The following is a 17,500-nucleotide window of genomic DNA, read 5'->3' on the forward strand; positions in this document are numbered from 1 at the left end:
AGGAAAATTGTCCACGGTTGCTTGCTTCGAAACTCTTAAAAATGAACATTTTTCAAAATAAAAAGAAAACCATGCTTGGCTGGATGCAAAAACGAATACAAATTATCAAACCATCGATTAAATGCCCAAATTGCGTAGCCCCGGGACAAATTTAGAGTTTTCATTTATTGGTCAAGTGACCATGGGCGTGGTATGATGACGTCATATTTAGGGTCATTGGCTTACAAAAGTTGGAAACTGACCAAAATAATGCCAAATTCTCTCAAATTACTTAACCATTACATCCTTAGCAACGCACCCCAAAAAATACGTCAGTGGGCCCTTAATTTAATGTGGATACAAGTGGCGGATACGATTTACAAACAGCTTACCGTGGTACCGCTCTATCGACCAGCAGGTTTATCCCTTCTTCTGTTACGAAAGCAAATCGTTCTGCCATCCTAACATTAATTTTAATGTGAGACTTGAATCCTTGGGAAATATCATTTGGGAATATCCTCGGATATTGCCCAGTTTTAGCTGGGGAATATTCGCCCACATGGCGCGTTTAGACCAATCGCGCGCTAGCGAAAATATTTGATGGATTATATAGTCGGAGTTTTTTAAGCCAATCAAAAAGCTAGAAATGCAATAGTCGGAGCTGAAAATTTACTAATGTTAAATATTGTTTAAGAGGTTAAATTCAAATTTGCCTCGAAATGGCCCACCATGTACCGTTTGCGGGCGAGAAAATGAACAGAGTTCAGTATGTTCCACTGTTGACAATGTTCACTAATACATTTCCACAATTTCTGCCATGAGTTCTGCATTTGAAAAAAAGGCAACCCACGGAATAAATTCCAGGGCCCGGTTGTTCAAAAGCCGATTGACGCTAATTCCAGCTTAAAAATTAAACAAGGGGTTTTTCTTTCTCCTCTTCAAAAAATTTGTTCAGCGCTGAAATTCGGCAAAATTTTACATTAGAAGAAGTCAATCTTGAAAAACAAAAATAAGCGAAAGAAACTGTTACTCAAAAGTTGAAATAATGAAACCAACCGTTAACGCTAATCCAGAGTAAAGTTAATCGGCTTTCGAAAGACCGGGCCCAGACTTCCAGCAAGGCTTGGTGGGGAAGGAATCTCGACCCCAGAGCTCTTCTCTCTACTAAGGGAGAGAAGAGCTCTGGGGAACCCTGAAATATAGTGTCTTCTCATTGGTTTTCGCGAAGAACAATCAAAAGCGTCTCTGATTGGTGCATTCATGTTAGCACGAGGAGTAAGCAGGCGCCGTTGGCGCCTAAAAGGTTCAAATAGCCAAATTTTTGGCTATGAGAACCCTACGACGCATGTTCTCCTACATTGAGTTTCCCAGAGCCTTGGGTCGATCCGAGGCTCTGGTGACGAGAATGGGTGGGAAGCGGCTGAAACCTTGAAGTTAGCCGATGACATGACTTTAAAAAGGTTTGCGTCAAACTTGAACCTTAAGATGTCATTGCACAGTGTTGAGTGCCATCTACCAATTTCAAAGCAGCGTCAATTTTACTAATTACGGCATTTTTTTTCAATCTGAGTGGCAAAGTTTGAGGGGGGAGTACGTATGGACAGCTTCTCAGCCCCGAGTTTCTGGGGAGACTAACGTTCGTAGAGAATTGATTGCAAATCGACTTAAACTAAAGGATGTCATGACGACTGAAAGTGGTGATCCTTGGAAGTTGCAGTGTCATTTGCTACTATTTTACTATGCCAATAAATAAATCTTCAACGGCATGTCTGCTTAAAAGGTATTTATTTCAATATCAGGATACTACACCACAAATAGAGAATTTTCAAGACAAAACATGTAATTTTTACCACAAGATTTATCTCCTCAGAGCGAGAGTAAATGTATTCGCCAAATTCTTTAGGGAAGTTTAGTCGAATTTTCTGAGCGCGCTAACAAAGTCAAATGTAATCAATACACGATAAATTGCCGCTTGCCTTTCCATACTCATTGTCTATCATAAGAACAAATCTCCGCGGGTTCTACAAAGACAAGCTCCTACAAATTGTGAAAAAAAGCAAGCCGTGGGAGAACAGTTTTGCTGTTTCCAACCCAGCTTACCACATGTCTTGTATGTGCAGGCGCCATTTAAAGGGGTGCCTACAACCTCACACCAGGTTGGTGTTCGTGTGTGTCACCTTGCTTTTTTTGTTGTTCTGCAAATTGTGTCTACTGAAGTCAAGCGCCAACTGAAAATGTGTCTCGCAGACCAGCAGCACATATAGATAAACGACCCAATCTCCAGGGTATAGAGGATCCGACCAGTCGTAGGTTCGAATCCTGCCACAGAAGGACTCTGCTTTTTCCGGCAGTTGTCCTTTTGCCCTTCTCCAAGCAACTAGTTTCTCGTCCTTAAAACATCAATAGTTGCATGTACAAAAGATGCCAGTTAACCATCGCGTTAGGAACTGTTTGTTCTAAAAAAATATGGCACTCGCCGGAACACTAGCGCAGTGGTGAGAGCACTCGCCTCCCACCAATGTGGCCCGGGTTCGATTCCTCGACTCGGCGTCATATGTGGGTTGAGTTTGTTGGTTCTCTACTCTGCACCGAGAAGGCATATGCACATGCACGGATCAAAGGCCCCTGAAAAAAAGCGGTTCCGCTGGACCCTGCGCCCCTCTAGTCCTTAAGTACCTTGTCCCCTGAAAAGGCGGTGAGCGAGAGAAATGTCGGCCCCCCCCCATATGTGTAAGATCCCTTTCCTCAACCTCGTTCCCAGGATCTCTTTGTTGATAATGGAGACCCTGGCAACGAGGTTGCCCTTTCCTGCTGCAGCTTAGACCCTTGCTGATACATCAGTGTAATTTTGAGGCATACATATTTGGCAGTGAAGTGTTTTATGTGTTCCATGTGGTACTTACATCCGCACGCAATACAAGTTGGTGGATAAAGTTTGCGCCTGTCAGGTTCATCGGTGAAAAAGTGAACTTTGGTAATTTCGCAACATAAGCGTTCAAGCATCAAAATTCTGTTATTCTGACCTTCCTCTCTCTCCCGTGAAGAGTTGCTCGATATATGTTGCTTACAGGAAATAAATCAAACAGGATTCTTGGATTCTTATCAAAAAGAAAGTTTCACACCTGACGTTTACAGTAAAAGCGATGCTGAATCCCTGCATTGGCGTGGTTATGTATGTAGTGTTAAGGTGGCTCAAACCAGTTTCAACACTTTCAAGAGACCTTGTTATCAGAAAGATTGACACTACAACACTTTATCACGTAACAGCAATGTTATGGTACCATGTGAAACATCAATTATTGCTGAACAAGATGCAGTAATTTTTGTGACGTAACAAGTTACCATGGCAACAGGAAAGCCTTGCAAAAACACCCTATATTTTGGCTTTAGTTGCTCATATCTGAAAAACGAACTCGGTGACCCAATTTTTTATTCCACAAAAGTGATCAGCAGGCCAAGATGAAACTCCCTGCAAAGTTTAAAAATATTCTGTGGAGCGGATTCAGAGCTACCTTAAGTTTTCGATTTTTTAAGGTGGCTCTGAATGCACTCCACATAATTTTTTTAAACTTTGCAGGAAATTTCAATCTGGCATGCTGATTACATTTGAGAAATAAAAAACGAGGGGTCACCTAGTTCGTTTTTTAGATATGAGCAGCTTAAACCAAAATATGGGGTTTTTTTGCAGGGCTTTCCTGTTGCCGTGGTAACTTCTCACGTCACAAAAAATGACCGAATCTTTTTCAGCAATAATTGGTGTTTGATATGGTACCATGGCATTGTTGTTAAGTGAGACAGTGTTGTAGTGTCGATCCTTCTAATAAGACCGTTTCTTCCAAGTGTTGAAACTGGTTTGAGCCACCTCATTGTAATTTAAGGCCTCTTTTTTTTCGTTTTAGCGTCGAATTCATTTCCTGATATTAGGTCGGTCGGTCGTATTGCCGGAAAAAAAAACTAATAAAAATCACAAGTAGTCTCGGAATTGGAGGCCTGGTACCTCAGCATCATTGCTGTGGAGGCAGGTGAACCCAAAATCAATATGGCGGAAGAGTTGGTTGATGTTTTTGTAAAAGTAAGACAACGTGGGAAAAAGGATCAACCAACCAAACTCCTTTGCAACATAAAAATGGTTTGACTACGTCGTTGCCTTTTTTTATTTTAGTCCAAATGTGGGTCGGTCGGGCGACGTTAAACGGAGAAAATAATGGGGATGGCCTAAGTGGAATAGAACAAAAGGATACCACCCATCGAGCTAAAATTACTCCTGCTCAACGCGAGGCTCCTCCATTAGAACAATGCATTCAGGTCGCTGCTCAGTACATTCTGGTTGTAGGTACGATGCCTTATGGCAGAAAGTCATGTAAGGCAGAAACATTTTCTCTTTTTATTATGGTGGTGCTGGGTTAGCTACGAATGTCGAACATGCTTGCTACAAGGGACTGTCACAATGGGCCAAAAGCTCTTTAGAAAAACTTCACACTAAATACTTTTTAAAGTATATCATTGAACAGCTTGTTTATAGAGAATGTTTATAGGAAAGCAAAGAAAAAAGCTAAGAATTAAAGCTTTTACTTCCCAACGATTTCAAGTCGTTGTTCACGATTTGAATGCAATGTTTCATTCTGCCCAAAGCGAATCAGGCTTTTGCATTGATTTTGCGGCTTCTTTGAACACGCGTTCCAATCTCACGATACTGATAAAAGTCTAATCCGACTTGATCCTCATGCATCATTGACAGTCTATACACAGGATTACCGGGGCAAGCTTTAATGAAAGACTAGAAAAAAGAAAATCAACTTAAACAGGCGATTTACTATACTAATTGCTGGTCGATTTCAATAACATCAAATTCTTGATATTATTGTTACTCAGCAATTTTAGTCTTTGGCAAAAGAGCTACTTTGTCAGTGTAAAGTGAATATAAGCAAATCGGATGCATATTTTATACTCATATGTGAGAAGAAAGACCATAATTGCACACCAAAGAATATCCTTCGGAAGAAAACTAAAGATTGACTAGATGGGGTTTCACTTTTTAATCTCAAAGGTTTAATTATCCCTTGTGCAAAATCCAAATATAGACGTCCATCCTAGTTTCCATAGAAACTGACGAAATAAAAATCTCTTTCCCCTATAATAACATTTTGCTGTCTTTGCGAAAACTCCAAATGCAGATATATTAAAAGTGATAGGACAATAACATCTGTAAAAGGATTAGTGTTCGGCATTTCAGTTGTATTGTCGCCTGGTCAACAATATTGCTTTAATTTCGTTTGAATGACCACTCAATTCCGGTCAGATCAGTTCGTTTGTTCTGTTAAGAACCTGGTTGTCGCGTCAATATCTGAACTATTGAGCAGTGGTCATAAAATAACAGCACCAAGATATGGCTGTTGGCGAAAGCAGAGCGTTCTCCGCGCCACAATGGCCTTCTTCTCATGACAACAAAGCCTGTTCAAGAAAGGTGGGATATTTCAAAAAATTGAACAGTTATGAAGCCTATTGCAAACTCCACGATACCAAAGATATAACGGAATCTTCACACGCTTTTCTCGCGGAAAACGGAAGACTTAAAGTTTCGTCTCGGTGTGTGCCTAGCTCGGCTATCTGTACAAAACCTCCTCGACTGTCTTTGAGCGCCAGTCTGTTTGCCACTAGATTATCAAAAGAAAAAAGCGAAAAGCTCGATTACTCTAATGTTTTACTGAAAGAGACTGATTGGGAAAAAACGATGCGAGAACGTCTTATACACGAACTAAATCAACCGGCATGGGTAAAGGACCAATTGCAAACGCATCTCAGAAGTTCGTTGTCGCATCCACGTTTACTGAATAGGGAAATAAACACAAGAGTACTTGATGTAAACAAGAACCTTAGCTACAGATCGTCGGTGAGGATGATTAACCCCAAACCAAAATATTGTGATCGCCCGGTGCACAGGGATAAAGGCGAGTTTTCTAAACAATTCTGCGATGTCCTCGGCCCTGCGTTATGCTCCGACTGTACCAGATCACAAATGCAACAATCTGTTATTGATGAGCAAGTTAAATATTTTCCAGATATTTGTGTCTCTCCTTATGTTCTTTGCGCGCCACAAGATAACGAGACTCAGGACGCAAAAATGCCGTCTTCAACCTACGGAGAGAATGATCCCCTTCAACGAAGACTACCTTCAAGGATTTTGCCTACACAAAGGAAGGATGGTTTAAAAACGCGTCCAAATAGTCCCAAGCATAATAGCGTGCGTTTTAATAATGGTGTTATACTCACTTCTGGTGGTTCCTTGTCAGAATCGCCGATTGGAATGGAGTTCAGTTCACGAAGGTCAAGTATCTCGAAATGTTTGATGGCCTGTAAAAACTCAGCCTTGTATGAAACAGAATCGGGCTCAAACGAAGATAAAAAGAATTTGGTTTCTTCAAGGAACGCTCGATTATCGGCGGAAAGATCTGAAAGCAAGAGCGAAAGTGCATATTCTGCTGACAGTCAAGTCAACAACTTCTTCGGTAAAACAAGTCGGCGAGCTCGTGATACAACGAAAAATGGGAGAAAAAAAAGTTCGATATCACGAACTGGAAAACTAAGCGAGCTTCCTTACTGGAGGATTTTGATACCAGAGCCACCGATGATGGAAGTAGAACGAATGAATGTCAGCATTTACACTCCCAAAGAGATTCCGGGGATAAAGATATTTGATGAATCGTTCTTTGATATTTAGATGTACATCGCTGCAAGCTTTTAAAAACACGGCTCGGCGAAAAAGGCTTTGCCTGCACAAATCTGATAACGAATACCTAAGAGGCTGAAAACAGTTATCTCAATACGAGCGCTATCGATTTCGCCAACTGTTTCGGTTGGTTTTTCAAGTGACGTAATCGTTGCCATTTTGGTGATCGGACACAATGGATCTCTCGTTAGCACCTTTTGTTATATTCTGTTGTTTATGTGCTAATTAGACTCACTAGCCTCGTTTGCATGGACAAAATACAAAAGAAAGGTTGCATGAGAGCAAGGCTAGTGAGTCGAATTAGCGCATAAACAAAAGAATACATTATTGGCCGCCATTTATGCATTCGATCTAGTTCATCCCGGTAAAGACTTGTTTCCATATCTCAAAGTGCCCTTGGACGTGAGGGGCCTGGAACAACCCAAACTCATACAAAAATGCTAACCTTAGGTCTAAACATTATCAAAAGCATATTGTTTAGGCCGCAGGTTAGCATTTTTGTAAAGGTTTGGGTTGTTTCAACTATTGTACCCTTCACCCCCTACCGCCACCTGAGGCCCCTCACATCCAAGGGCACTTTGAGATACGGAAACAAGTCTTTACCGTTCATCCCACCACTGCGATCGGTCCCTAGCGACTGTTTGCAAAACACCGATCCTGAAGCAACTGCTTTCTTTGTACTTTCAAGCTTGATTCAACTGCCAACAAATGCAGCAACAACACATTTCGGGAGGCAACATAAAACACAAACAGCGTTGATAGACATAGTATACTGATGATCCGGCTCCCTTTGTTTTACTTCTACTTAAAAGGCGATGGCTCAATATCGCTGAGAGTTCCTATATATATTTTCGATTCGTGTACAAGGGTGGATGAGCAACATTGTAATCCCTAATGTTTAAATGCTTTCCGTGTGGTCTTTTATGTACATAGCTAAAATAGGATGTCTGTCACTAAGATTAATAGACCTGCGAAAAGCAAATAAGCCTGAGTTAAAAAAAAAATTGAAAGTTCGAGCGCGAAGATGAAGATTGCAGCTGACAAACTTTAGCGAATCATGTAGCAGCTCTCGTGACGTATAATGTGATTGGATCGATACCCAAGCCAAAAAACAAAACACTAAAAAATTGACCTCTTTGGCTTGTACGTTTTGTTTTCCCATTTCAGACCACGTGATGTTACTTCAGAGAACAGTTTCTCTCAAGTGTTGTGTTATGCACGTGCATATGTACGAAAAACATGAAAAAACAAAAGGAAAATTCCCTTGAGAACACGTGATCTGAAAGGGGAAAACAAAAGATGTCTACTGAGACAATTACAAGTAAGGGTTACGTTTCAGTTCACATGGCTATCTACGGCCTTTCCCTACATCTAGGTACAACGGAAAGCCGCAAGAATCTGGAAGAAAAATTCATCTTCCAAATCGGCACTCTTAATCCTCACGGTGTTAACGAACGCTTTTCATTTAAGTAATATATTCCTATTATAAGTAATATATTCCTATTTTTACCACCAATAGCGTAGCTCCTACTCTACTATAAAAACTACACGTAACCCACAATTCCTCGATTCGCTCTAACGAAGGGCTATATATAACGCTCGAAACGTCACCCTTTAGAATCTCTGTACGGTGGCCAATTTACATTATCAACTCCCTTGATAAAGCCAACATTTTTATTTTCTAAATCCTACGAGTGGCGTCAGCCGTACATCTGTACTCTCATAAAAAACGCTGTTTTATCCATTAATTCAAAGCGCGCGTTATATAGAAACTTCATTATAAAAAGCAATAGAAGCTGATTACAATACCAAAACAATAGCAAGGTATGAGAGCCGCTCAGGAGCCCAGTTCCGAATCGGTGACGCTATGAAGTCAAATTAGTTTCCTGTGACTGGTCATCGGGCTCTTGCGGGGGTCTCATTCGCGGGAATAGCCCTTTTCACGGTTAGTTTTTCTCATTTGCATTACAATGTAATCTAATATGGATGCGAGGCAATTTTGGGTTAAAACTACAAAATAGCCAGAAATTGCCTCACATAAATGCTAGATTACATTGTAATGCAGATGAAAAAGCTAACCATGAAACGGGCTATTCAATCTATAAATTAATCGGTCTGTGAAAACGCAGTGACAGGAACATATGGGAGTTGCTCGCTCCCACTCACGGGCTCCTGAGCCGCTACATTACTGGACAAACTTTACATCTGCGTATAACAAAGACCAGTGGCCCCAAAGAGGTTTTCCTGTCCGGCTCTGGTGCATTGCTTTTCTCTTTATTTATTTATTCCATTTTCACTGCATTAGAGAAAACAATTCATACTACATACTAAATACTACATAATAAAAGACAAAAAAAAACGTACTGCAGTGGGGAAGGACTAGAAGGGAACATACGAACCATTTGACCTAGTCCACCCAAAAAACTACAACAGACATTTAATTAAAGAAGAAGAAGGGAAAAAAAATTAAAAATATGTCTTAAATGTGAAAAGTATAATTGCTAATATGTCATATCCTAAATTATTATAATCAGAAAATAATTGTTGCATCAATCACTACATCCAAGTGACATGGGGGCGGTCAGGGTCGAAGGTCTTCTTTTTATAGAACTCATTACATTGTTTTTTAAATAATGATAGGCGTAAATTAGAGGTCCTAAGTTTATCAGGCAGGTTGTTCCATAAATGTGGTAATCTATTGAGAAAAGTGCCTTTGAATAATTCGGTTCTGACCTTGTTAATCTTTAATTTATTACCAGCATATGACCTTAATCTTTTGCCTGAGCAAAAGTCAAAATATCTTCCAACTGAATTATTATAGTAACCACACTTCAGTTTATAAATTGTTGTTATGTCCTTATTTTCTTTTCGGTACACCAATGGGAGGAGATTGAGCTGCTGAAGGTGTTCATTGTAAGTTAAATTCGGTAGGAGAAGCCGCGTAGCACGTCGTTGGACACCCTCAATAAGCTTTATTAAGGTGACGGACTTTGGACTCCAAGTTTCGGAGGCATACTCCAAATGGGAACGCACAAGGGCCACGTAGAGAGATCTAAATGTTGGCAGAAACTGAAGGCTCCTACTGCTGAGTGTACGACGGATAAAACCTAACATCTTATTAGCTTTGTTCACCTGGGCGTAGATGTGCTCGTTGAAACGAGCATCACAAGTGATGAGAACGCCAAGGTCACGCTGAGCCTCCACTCTCTTAAGTGCCTTGCCTCTCATATTGTAATCATAAATTGTGTTAGAATTGATGTACAGGTGTATAAATATTTTTGTACCTATTCAGTAGTATATTAGGGATGATTAGCGCTCCTTTTTTCCGCAAAGGAATTCAAGGAGCTGAGGAGCGTTGCTAGGGGCGTTGCTGATTGCTTCGTGGTACAGGGGTAGGTTATTAGTATTATCAAAGCTCTAATACTTTGAATAATTATCCAGCTGGCTCCTGATTGGTCGCGAGGAAATTTGATGGACAGACCATGGGAATTGTTCAAGGGCGTGGTCGTGAGCGTTCCGTTTTTGTAGACGTTTAAACGGGGGAACCCGTTTTAGGCATCGAATGGCACCTCTCCCCAATAAGGAAGAAAAGGTCCCAGACCCCCCCTCGGATAAACACAAAACACACAAGAAAATCCAACCAAAACAGCTTTTAATTACTATTTACAAGATCTCTACAAGAAGATGGCGCCCCACACATGCACCCTAGTTTATTATCATTAGGGTAAAGGCTGATTTGGATGTCGCTGGCCAATGAGAGGATCCAGAACACAATCATCCCACCAGTCACACCAAGAATTGGTGCCCCATAACTAATATTTACAATATATACAAGAAATGGAGTAGAGTCTCCTTAAAGTCACCTCAGTTCCTTAGTGTCCCTACTCAGTTTTTAGATCTGCACACAAAAGTGAGTGCCCCGCAACTTGACCGATTAAGACTCGAGGAGCTCCCGGAAGGACATGTCCTCGAAACAGGATGTGTCTGCAAAGAAATCAGCAGCCACACAAGATCCAACACGGTCTTCACGTTCAAATTGCGCGGCCGCGCGAGCCAGATCCAAATCCAGTCCTGGAGGAACCACTACTTCCCGAATAGCGTTTTGGATGCGCTGCTCACGCTCCAAGGCCGCTTGACGCTGTTCACACTCTGCCTCCGCTCGCGCCTGAGAATGAGCACGATTCGCCCGCACGTGCCCCAATACTATTTGGGCGGCATCAACAACGGGTTCCTCATCCTCCTCTGGAGCTGCTGATGGTGGTTGCGGCCATTGTGCGAGATGTGTGGATCGTCATGCCGATTCAGGGCGGGGTGGAACCAGGTCGTTTAGTTCCGCTACCACGTCGGAAGCGATGGACGATGATCCTGCGGGAGGCATGAAGCAATAACTTGTCTAGCCGGTCGGTGGCGTCGGATAGATCCGACGACAAAGACGGGGATGCAGGAGAAACCAGGTTGTCCACAGGCGCCAAGCCTTCTCTCAGGTAGGGAGGCATAGGAGGCCGGAGCCCGTACATACGTACGAGCCATCCGCCACCTGCTCTATCAATGACATGCGACAGACGGGCATCGGTCGCCAAGCTTTCGAGCAAACACAAACCCAGCTGATGTCTCCGACGTGTATAGTAATATTGTAGGTCACATTCACGAACTTGTTCGCGGTGGGTTTGATGATGGAGTCGTCTACGATCACGAATTTGTTTGCGGTGGCTCACCTGGTACTGTCTTTGGTATTCGCGGATCTTTGCTTTGTTTGCCTGGTAATAGGCTCTTTGTCACTCCCGAATTCGCTCCCTAGCTTGTCGTTGTTCTTGAACACTCCCCGTTCCCGCTGTGGTTAAAGAGTCAAAATGACAAGGTGAATGAAAAAAAAGAAATAAATGACGAGTTCCTAAGAGAAAAAAAAAACCCACCTTAACTGGAACTTGACGCTTCTCGGCTGGCTAGATGAGCACGAGCTTTGGTCAAGAGATCCTTTGCAGTTTCAAACACCGACAAGCTTCCATTTGGTACCAGAAGATGATCTCCCCAAATACATTTTTTCGCCTTGCAATATTGGCGACGGTACTCATTGATTTGGGGTCGATGTCCTGCTGCATAGGGTTTCTTTGGCTCATCTCTGCTCGATGTCGTTCGCGATATCGTTTCTTTTGAGCAAGAACTTTATCGCAGTTCGCCTGCTTCCATGCATGAACACGTTCACGCTCCCTTTGTTGTTTTGTACTAGCATCCATGTTGGTGAAAAGAGAGACTCTCGAAAAGAAATATCTTTTAAAGAACGGTTCAAATGACAGAGAGCTTTCTTTCTTCACCAACAGAAAAACACAGGCTGCCAAACGCAATGCTGCCACATCATTTCCCGCCAAGGAAAAAAATGGTCCAAACACTCCCGTCCCCGAGGTTGTCCTGGTTTTTAACGTCATCGTGTACATGTGTCAAATCAGATGAATGAATTGTACGTAGCAGAGAGAAGACAGGAGACAGTCAAGCTCAGGGTTGCCGGTTCGAGGTTGAATGATTGAATTTTATTTAATAAATTTTTTCTAGTCATGGATGAAACCATTTTTGTTTCTCCTGTTTTTCTTTCAACCAATTTCATGGGTTCATCTACAAAGAATTCATCTTGAATCTTGAGTATAAACCCCTCACAAAGTCAAGGTCAAGGAATCTTGACTAGAGGTCTCTCACAAGGTCAAGCTCAAAATCAAACTCAAGCGCTTTATGTGGTTCGTTGATAAATGATGTTTCACGAACAGCCAAAAAGAATAGGAAAAATTTCAGACCATTTTAGAACAACTGCTGAAAGTGAAAGTTCATGAGGAACAGTATGCGAGTTTTTTTTTTGGGAGCATGTGCTCGGTTAAATGTCACTTCATTCTTTTTTTCGCATTGAACATCGCGCTACATCATCAAATGAAAGCTCTTATGAATGAAAAATGTCATCATTGGGACCTAAAAGTTCAGAAAGATGGGTTAAAAATGGTCATGGAGGATATTTTTTTTTAACCAAATGCGAAAAAAAACCATAGTGAAGGTCACCCGCATTCTCCCAGGGAAGAAAAGAACACAACGGAAAAAAAGAGCATGCAAGCTAAACACAAGTTGTGATCTTTCTTTTCGTCACATATATATATATTTACTTAAAGTTCTGAAACTATTTACAAGTTTAAAAACAAGATTTGTGCAACTATTTATAGCAAAAAAAATTTTTTTTTTTTTTAAATTTCTGCACATTCACAGAGGATTCTTTTTTTATTCCAATGTGGTGATCGTCCGAGTCATCCGCAACCTCCTCGGGAAGGAAAAAAGAATGGAAAAAAAGAGCATGCAAGCTCAGCACAAGTTGTAATCTGTCGTTTTGTCCTATACATTTAAAAGACTTCTAAAAAGTCGACAAAACTATTTACAAAAAAATATTTACATTCTACCTCAATCCAGGCAGGAACAAGAAAATTGGGCCGCAACCAGGGCAGCGACGCTCATCCAGCCAGTAATGATGCCTCCGGTTTTCTAGTTTATTTTTTTAATTTATTTTTTTTTAATTTTTTAAACACTACTTGGAAACAATTAATAACATTTCTACCACAGTTAACACAAACTAACGGTACTTATGGAACAATACTGCTCTACTTGCATTACACTATTTACAGAATGGTAACAATTATCTTTATGACATGTTTTAAAACGTAAATAAAATTAACAGCTACAAACAAGACTACGGCTGGCTTAAAGAAAAGAGTTACAATGAACAAGAGTGGAAAGAAAAGGACGAAGCGAAGTGACATTTATAGTAGTTTTCCCCAGATATTTAAGAATTTATGTAGCTTTCCTTGGGCAATATAGCTTTGCTTTAAGACCTCGAGTTTATCTTGGAGGCAGAGAAGAAAGCCTTCAAAACGTAAGTTGCCATCACATGAACTTGTCGCGAAGATATGGAATTTTGCAATAAGAAGAGTGACATTAAGTGCCTGTTTATTTTTGATGTTATTATGCCAACCGTATAGGATGTTAGATTCATTCAAATTGACCACTTGTTTGCATTTCTGGTACCACCAACTGGTGAATCTATCCCAGAAAGCCTTACATACAGTACAGTGGTACAGTAGGTGGTTTATTGTTTGCTTTTCGGTAGCACATAGGGAACAAATGTCGCTATCAGTAATGCCAGCTCGAAAAGGGCTGGATTTGGTAGGTAAGAATGTGGTGTATTATTTTATACTGGAAAGCAATTAATTTCGAGTCTTTGGTTATTAGGAAAGGCAACGTGTACACCTTGTGGATGCTTTCTTTGGAAAAACCGTAATTTAGAATTCTGTTCTCTGATGTTGGTGGACTTACATTGTTGGTTAGAAGTGTAGAGTAGGCGACACAGGTCGACGGAAGGTCTCCAAGAGGCGGGTTTAGGTGCGAGTTGTTTTGATTTAATATATTTTTCCATTCTGTAGGAATGGCAGCGACGAGGCCATAGTACAGTGTAAAGGGAATACTAATGTTCACTTTGCAAATGAGCTCGTCCAGTGAGAAGACGGTGTTGTCTTCTTTTAAAAATTGTTTAACACGTATAATCTTAGCCTCAAATAAGGGTTTGAAAAAAACTGGCCGGTCTCCAATCAGGATGCAACTATTATTCCAGATGATTTTGTTGTGAATGCATTGGTCCTCTGAGAATTTGTCAGCATTGTATTCTTGCCAATACTTAAGTAGCGTGTGGTAAAAAGGTGGAAGGTTGTCAAGGTTGAAATGCTTGATATCGTATTGACATTTGGTTAGAAAGGATAAGCCTCCATATTTGGCAGCGGTGAACTCTGGTATTATTTTCCATGCTGGTTGAACGTTTTCGGTGATTCTCTTGATCCAAGCAATTTTCAGCGCTTTATTCATGATTTCAAAATCCATCATTCTCAACCCTCCTTGACTTATGTCACTTATTATGGTCTTTCTTTTTATTTTGGCTGGTTTTCCTTCCCGTATAAAATCGAAAGATAGTTTGTTTATTTCTTTGACGTAACAATCGGGGATCTCGAGCACAGAGGTGTTATAAATTAGCTTCGACAAACCTAAGGTTTTCACTATTTTGATTCTGCCATGGAGGGTAAGCTTCCTTCTTTTCCAATTCTTAAGCGTATTTTTCAATTCGATAATTTTCTCTCCAAGATTCAGCTTATTTGCAGCGTTGGAGTTGTACGAAAAGAAGATGCCAAGAGCTTGAAGCGGTTCTTGAGGCCATTTGAAATCATATGGGGTATCAGTTTTGTTTCTCCAAGCTCCAAGCCACATCGCCTCTGTTTTACTGGTGTTTACTTCTAGACTCGAGGTGTGTTTAAATTCACTTAGAAGCTTCAAAAGGTTAATAACAGATTGATGATCGTTAACGAATACTGTAGTATCATCAGCGAATTGAGTGACTTTTATTTCCTTTCCGCCAACGGTAATGCCTTTTATGTCATTGTTGCTTTTCAAAGCCCTTGCGAGAAGCTCAATACCAATTACAAAAAGAAGGCCCAATAAGGGCCATCCTTGCCTGACGCCTCAGTGCAATTGAAAAAACGGGGACGGGTGACCATTGTTTAGAACACAGCTAGATACATTGTGGTAGATGACTTCTATCCATCTTTGAATATCTAGGCCAAAATTGAACAGTCGAAGCGTGGATAATAGATAGTTCCATTCTATTGTATCAAAAGCTTTTCGGAAATCCCAAAAAATTGCAATTCCAGGCACATTTAAGCGCTTAGTGAGAAACATGACATCTTGGATTAATCTGATGTTTTCGCCTGTATAGCGGCCTTTTACATATCCGGTTTGATCAGGATTAATGATTTTGGGCAAGGTTTTTTCTATTCTTTTGGCAATGACTTTGGTAAGTATTTTATAATCTACATTCAATAACGAGATCGGGCGTAGATTTTCAAGTATGGATTTGTCTTTGTTCTTTTGAGAATGAGAGAGATTACCCCGCGCCGTTGACTAATCGACAGAGAGCCGGACTGAAAGGCGATGTGGAAACTAGCTAACATTTTGGTTCGCAGCTCAGGCCAGAAAAATTGGTAAAATTCAGCTGGGAAACCGTCTATACCTGGTGTTTTGCATTTTTTGAAATCTTTTACTGCGCTTAGACATTCGGCATCTGTAATTGGCCCGTCACATAGCTTTTGATCTTCGGGTGATAAAGGTGTTACTAATTCGGCTTTCAGGAAGTTACTACCCTGGGGGATGTCTTTATCACTTTCTTTGGATTGATAGATTGACTCGTACAACTTTTTTTGCTTGTCTAGGATGGCTAGTTGATCATAAATGTATGTGTAATCGTTTATTTTCAGCTTGTTAATAGCTTTTTTGGTTTGGGCACGGTTTCCTAGGCCGAAAAAATATCTCGTGTTACATTCACCTTCTTCATACCATCTTACCTTGCTCCTGAGGATCGCGCCTTTAACTTTGAAGTGCATGATTTTTTGCAACGTAATTTTGCTGCGAGTAGTTCGTTTTGGGCATGGTTATTGTTAGGATTTCTTTCTAGACTTCGCAGAAGTTCATTTATTTTATTTTGGAGTGTCAGTTCTTCGTTTTTACGTCTTTTTGCTTTCGTTTTGGCATATTTTACACTGAAACCCCTAATCCCCATTTTTATAAGATCCCATTTCAAACCTTTATCTTCAAGGTTTTCATATTTGGCCTTGAACAAATCAATGTTTTTGCGTAGAGCGTTAACATAATTGTCACCTTTAAGTAGAGAGCTATTAAATTTCCAAAACCCTGGGCCTCGGCGTTGTTTATTAAATCTGGCCTGCAAGAGTAACGAAATTGCAGAATGATCCGTTTCGGGCACATGGAAAATTTTACACGTCGCATCTACATTTGTGAGCTCTTCCGAGATTAGAAAGAAGTCTAATCTGCACTGTATCTTGTGAGACTTATTTCTCCAAGTGTACGATTCGAGGAGAGGGTTTACGTGATGCCAGATATCGACTAAGTTGTAAGATGTACACAACTCTTCGATTTCCTTAATTACAGACGCTTTCTGGGCGACTGCGTTTCCACCTTTTTTGTCTTTGTCCGACAAAGCGCAACTAAAGTCACCTCCGATAACGATATTTTCCTGATTTTCTTGCAGCTGATGGTGTAGGGATCTAAAAAATTTGAATTGTTGGTTTAGGTCATTTGGTGCATAGATGTTGACTAAAATTAAACATGAAACTTCGACTGATACGTCCAGAATGATACATCTTCCGTTTTTGTCGTTTTTTCGTTTTTGGTTTTCTAGTTTATGCTTCCGATGGCATCTAGAGCACCGGAAAAGTCCAGGTTGGCTTCTTGTGGGCGGGTTGGTGGCAGGGATGACATCGGTCGTAGACAGGTCCTGGGCTTCTGAGCGGCTAGCAATCATTGAGTCCGTTCATGATTGATGTGGCGGGTATCGTGATCCAGCCCCCTTTGACCACGCATCCACTGTACAAAGTGATAACATTCCACTTGGAGACAGTGAAGCTGTAGAGGGTGCTCGTGTTGTCAGCAAGAAGCTACAGAACTGAGACGAGGGAGATCATTGAATTTCGGGCAACCCAAAGGTTCCAAATCAATGTGAGGAATCACAGCTAGTCAATCATCGCCGTTGGATCAAACTCCCCTTGTAAGCTTTGCACGTCCACGATCATCTGCAAAGGTTAAACGCAGCAGCATACAGTTTAGAGATGTCAGAGAACATAGGAAAATTCATATGGCTTATCTGCTTGAAAGTCTTGATTGGCAAGAGGTTTTTTCTGTTGCTGATTGTAAATTGAAGTGCGATGGGCTATC

At 40.9% G+C, this 17,500-nt stretch overlaps 1 protein-coding gene across 1 annotated transcript; it reads left to right on the top strand.

The window, feature by feature from the left end:
- Positions 1-5,365: 5,365 nt before the first annotated feature.
- On the top strand, positions 5,366-6,970 carry LOC138005464 (uncharacterized). The gene has a single exon (XM_068851686.1). The coding sequence runs from the start codon at positions 5,366-5,368 to the stop codon at positions 6,695-6,697; it is 1,332 nt and encodes a 443-aa protein (XP_068707787.1). The 3' UTR covers positions 6,698-6,970.
- The last annotated feature ends 10,530 nt before the right edge of the window (positions 6,971-17,500 follow it).

This window comes from Montipora foliosa, chromosome 6 (genome assembly GCF_036669935.1).
Source record: "Montipora foliosa isolate CH-2021 chromosome 6, ASM3666993v2, whole genome shotgun sequence".
Classification (NCBI taxonomy): Eukaryota; Metazoa; Cnidaria; class Anthozoa; order Scleractinia; family Acroporidae; genus Montipora; species Montipora foliosa.